Source organism: Penaeus chinensis, chromosome 33 (assembly GCF_019202785.1).
Source record: "Penaeus chinensis breed Huanghai No. 1 chromosome 33, ASM1920278v2, whole genome shotgun sequence".
NCBI classification, from domain to species: domain Eukaryota; kingdom Metazoa; phylum Arthropoda; class Malacostraca; order Decapoda; family Penaeidae; genus Penaeus; species Penaeus chinensis.
Window position 1 is genome coordinate 35,368,439 of NC_061851.1, and position 5,000 is coordinate 35,373,438.

Sequence of the window (5,000 nt, forward strand, 5' to 3'; positions counted from 1 at the left end):
ATGATAATAACATTACCAAACAAACCTCTGACAAATGCACAAAAGCACAAAACCGAAACAAGCAAACAAGAAGCACTCGCTACCAAAAAAAGGCAAGTACCATGTAACGAGCTAATGAAAAGAGGCGTCATTACCATCCGTTAGTGTCCAGTCTCTGCGCCGGAGTGAAAGGAAGATGGGCACGAAAAACACCTCATTTCCACATTAGATTTTGTCTTTAGGCTCGTCTCTCGGCAGGGGGCAGTACGGACTCATTTGTTTACTGTACAGGTGTATCGCAGAAGGAGGACGTTGTGCGTGGTGCCGTGTTTGTGTGTTGTGTGCTGTTTGCTGTGTTGAGGATTGTGTGTGTTTGTGTGCGTGATGGTTGTTGGGTAGGTGTGTGTTGTGTGCGTGGTGGGTGTTCGGTATGGTGTGCTATGTGTTATGTGGTTAATGGTTAATGGTTAAAACAAATAGATGTGCTAGACATCAAAGGTGTACCATGTGTTATGAATTGTGTGACGTATGCTTTATTGCTTGGTCATACAGCCTGGTGGAGTTTCTGGTTCTTGACGGGTAATGTGGTAAATTAGTGAAATGAAAATGATCAGTCTTAATTCAGTTAAAAGGAAATATTGAAATAATAAAACATGTGAAGTGTCGTGGATCAGTTACAACGCAAACTACCACAGTAATGTGGCATGACCTCCCCATATGAATATCATTTTCCATCTCTAGGCCTAATACTTTTATTCCGTTCATTCAATTCGATATAGATAAAAGGGTATCTATTAAGTAGTATCTCTTTTCTCTTGTGTGTGCACAACTTTTAGACTATGTTACAAAGAACCTCGAGTTATCCAATTATAATCAATACTTTTACTATAAGAGCATCGTGCTCTGTAAAACAAGGCACTAAATTATCGAGAGAAAATGATGATAATTGGCCATGACAAATGGGGCTTCCCCTTCTCTCGCCATAGACTTGAGAGCGTAATTGGTTCTTCGATAGTGAAAGGCCTGTGTAATGTCTCCGAAGCGGCACCTGCTCGGGTCACTCGCGGGTATGGCTCTTTCACTACAAAAACCGCAAGCGGCAGATGTACCTTTGCTTGACACTTTCTCACTCATGAGTTTACATCCATGTGTTGACATGTATACAAGTTTCAGCACACACACGTATGTGTGTGCCAAATATACAGATGAGAATGAGAAGGCAAAAATATTGAATTCTGGCATCGTACTTTTCACTTCGAACTTAATAATTTTTTCATACAACCATATTCTAGTGCCACGTAAATGGACGTTTCTGAAATTTCTTCGCATCTCTATCCTAAAATATGACGTAAGACGGTAGTGACCATATAAGGTAACATTCCCTGTCACAGCAAGGTACCTGAATGACGGGACTTATTATGTCTTTGTGTTTCCTCTTAAACACTTGCACAAGCTGTTATTAGCGCTCATATATATGTTTTCATTATTTGTATCTTTAACTTTTTATCTCTCTAATCTGTACGACTTTCCACACCCAACTGCCAGCCCAGCAAAAAGACAATTACCTATCTTTGTTCAACTATCTAACCCTAACCCCTAAACAAAACTTCATACTTGAGACACATACTTGATTAGTACGCGATTCCACCTTCATTCTTGGCGAAATGATCCTCCTTATTTCGAGACCTTGAAACGCAACCCGTGGATCTTCGTGGAAGGAAGGAAGGCAACGCATGGCACTTCTCTTCTCAGTCACCTGTTCGACGCCGGTGAGTGAGCATGTACAACCCGCTCCGCCGGTGGAACCCTCCGCGCGTCCGGTGTGCCCGCGCCATTACGTCATCGTACTCTTTGGTTGTCTGAGGAAATCTAAGATATTGGAAAACATTTTGTACATTCGATAAAAGGAATTAGGTGTATAAGGTAGTGAATATCCGTCGGTTTCAGATTAAGGGTTTTAAACGTACCTGTTCGCATTTTGAACTGTAACGGTTATTTTCATCCAGGTCTGAATTACAGACATGAAGTTATTTTTCAACGTTTGTTTCTTCAACTATGTTGAGATGTAATACTGGAAACATCAGATTCCATAATGAAGAGAAATTATAATTATATGATCAATTTGTTTCAGGGTGTCGTAATTAGTGATTCTGAATTGTTTTTCGATGATTGAATAAAGTGAAATGCATAACTTGAAAATCAGTTTTTAAGGCATAGTGACATGAAGCAGGATTAATTTTGTGATACTGAATATTAATAATAATCACACTGATTGTCGTACCGGAGGAACACACTTCAAAATGAAGGCTTGGCATCTATTTCAAAGAAGTCGCTTGACATGTGATTCTGTCTTAAGCACAGACTTCTAGTGATTTGAATGGAAATCTGATACAAACCGTGAATATTTAGAACGCCCTTTAAAAAAAAAACTAAATTGGAAACTTTTAGACTTCTCCAACCATAAAGAAGAGAAACTAGACCAACAAATCTGGAAGAAATAACTTGTCACTCGAAGGAAATCAGAATGTTGCTAATACAAAGTTCCGTGTGACAAGTCCAGCATTGCAACCACGAGCTCGACCATGTCTGAGCTTATGACCGTCATTCCCCAAGTGTCTTCGTCCCAGGTAAGATGATACGAGTGACCTGACCTGGTATGACCTGGATTCTTATCTTTACACATTTGACCTTTTGCTGTACACCTTGGCATTAGCTGTTATCTTCCTGTCAATTAGTTTTGATTAGTTTCGTAGATTCGAGTATTTGGTGGAAAACCTTGGGAATTTTATCGTTGACCTGGAATTTTATAAAATGCTCTAACCACGGATTTTATAGCTTGTGTGAAATTATGAAAATAATGGCAATAATAATGTTAAAGTTAATGATAATGGTGTGAGAAGTATATGATCATTGGCATCACTATTATGATATAAGTTACTTATTTTATTTAGAGTGATAATGATAAGGATATAAATAATAATGATGGTCATTATAAAGTAATGAAAATGATAATGATAAAGAAGACAAAGAAAACAACAACAATAACGACAGCAATGGTAATGATGATGATAATGTTTATTATCATCATCATTATCATCGTTATCGTTATCATCACTGACATCATTACCATCATCATGAATGTAATTATCAGTAGCATCTTGATTACAACTGTTCTTTGTACCTATCAGATAGAGGTCATAATAAAAAAAATAAAGTGTTACAATGTTAATTCTGTTGCAGGTAGAATTACATAAATAGGAAAAAAGTTTATCCAGGAAGTAAGTTCACATACGATATGAAAACTACTTAAAAAAGGACACATTTTAAAGACAACTCCTCTAAAATTTCATTTGCATTTACATCCAGCCTATACAATAAGGATCCAGAGTTAAAATTTCCCTGTTCGTGAAACATGGAAGTTGGCTTGATGAGGTACTTATTGTGATGCAAGTTTTCAATCGTGTAAAACCAACGTTTAACAGATGGCATTTGAAGAGAGGAAGGAAGTTTCATATTCTCTCTCTCTCTCTCTCTCTCTCTCTCTCTCTCTCTCTCTCTCTCTCTCTCTCTCTCTCTCTCTACCTCTCTCTCTCTCTCTCCCCTCCCCCCCCCCCCCCCCCCCCCCCCCCCCCTCCCCCCCCCCCCCCCTCCCCCCCCCCCCCCCCCCCCCCCCTCTCTCTCTCTCTCTCTCTCTCTCTCTCTCTCTCTCTCTCTCCCCTCCCCCCCCTCTCTCTCCACTTCCCCTTCCCCCCCCCTCTCTCTCTCTCTCTCTCGCTCTCTCTCTCTCTCTCTCTCTCTCTCCCTCCCTCCCCTCCCTCCCTCCCTCCCTCTCTCTCTCTCTCTCTCTCTCTCTCTCTCTCTCTATCGATCTATCTCCCTCTCTATGTCTCTTTGTCATCTCTCTCTCTATTTCGCTCAATCGTTGTAAATTTATGTTGCAAATATATGAATGAAAATTGTTAAAAAAAAAAAAACAATCATCTGGTATATGTTTGCGCACCATTAGCGGAGGAATCACTTTTTTTTTAAATAAAATATGTACGTATACACCAGATATTGTGCACAATGAATACAGAAAGTATCCTATTTTACTGCAATGGCTAATCAGCAGGTAAATTATTATGATGGCCATTAAAAAAGAAACTGGTTATTGATGATGATGATATTGATTATTTGTTGTTACCATCTTCATCATAATCATGTTTTTTATTGTTATTACTAATGAGACTTGGAAATTCCATGAAAAAAAAAATAATAATAATAAAAAATAACTGGTACTTATTTCCTCCTCTCTCCACTTTCACTCTTCCCCTTCGACCTCTCGCCTATTCTTTCCCTTTTCCTTTGCTTCTCCCTATCTCTTCCTCTCTCCCTCTCCCTTCCCCGCTCTGCCACCCTCTTTCACTCCCAAATCTTCCTTCATTTATCTCCCCTCTCACTCTAAGCCCTGTATATGGTCTCTCCTACTTCCTCTTCCTCCTCCTCCTCAACCTCCTCCTCCTGCTCTTCTTCTTCTCTTTCTTCTTCTCCTTCTTCTCCTCCTCCTCCTCCACCTCCTCCTCCTCCTGCTCTTCTTCTTCTCTTTCTCTCCTCCTCCTCCTCCTCCTCCTCCTCCTCCTCCTCCTCCTCCTCCTCCTTAACTTCCGCCACCCCCTTTTCTCTCATTTTTCTCTCCCTTCCCCCTTCTCCATTCCCCTTGATTTCCCATCTCCCTTTCCTCTTTAAGCCTCCTTTCCTTTCCCTCTCCCTCTTCCTCATTTCATCTTTACGCACCCTTTCTTCTCCTCCTTCATTTCCTCTTCCTTCGTAAACCTACCTTCTTCGATTGTCGTGGAAATGATAAAGGTGCTTATAATAATGATGATAATGAAAGTAATGGTAATAATACTAATAATAGAAGTAGTAGTAGTAGCAGTAATACCGTTAGTAGTAGTAGTAGTAGTAGTAATGATAATGATAATAATGATTATAATAGTAATAATAACAGTAATAAGAATAATGATTATGATAATAATAATACA

General features: G+C 39.6%; 1 protein-coding gene across 1 annotated transcript in view; it reads left to right on the forward strand.

Moving 5' to 3' along the window:
• Positions 1 to 2,119: 2,119 nt before the first annotated feature.
• The window catches only part of LOC125043238 (protein inscuteable homolog), a 148,758-nt gene continuing 145,877 nt past the window's right edge, over positions 2,120 to 5,000 (forward strand). Inside the window, exon 1 of the mRNA XM_047639248.1 lies at positions 2,120 to 2,606. Within this exon, the coding sequence (XP_047495204.1) occupies positions 2,562 to 2,606 (45 nt within the window). The 5' untranslated portion in view covers positions 2,120 to 2,561. The remainder of the gene's footprint in view (positions 2,607 to 5,000) is intronic.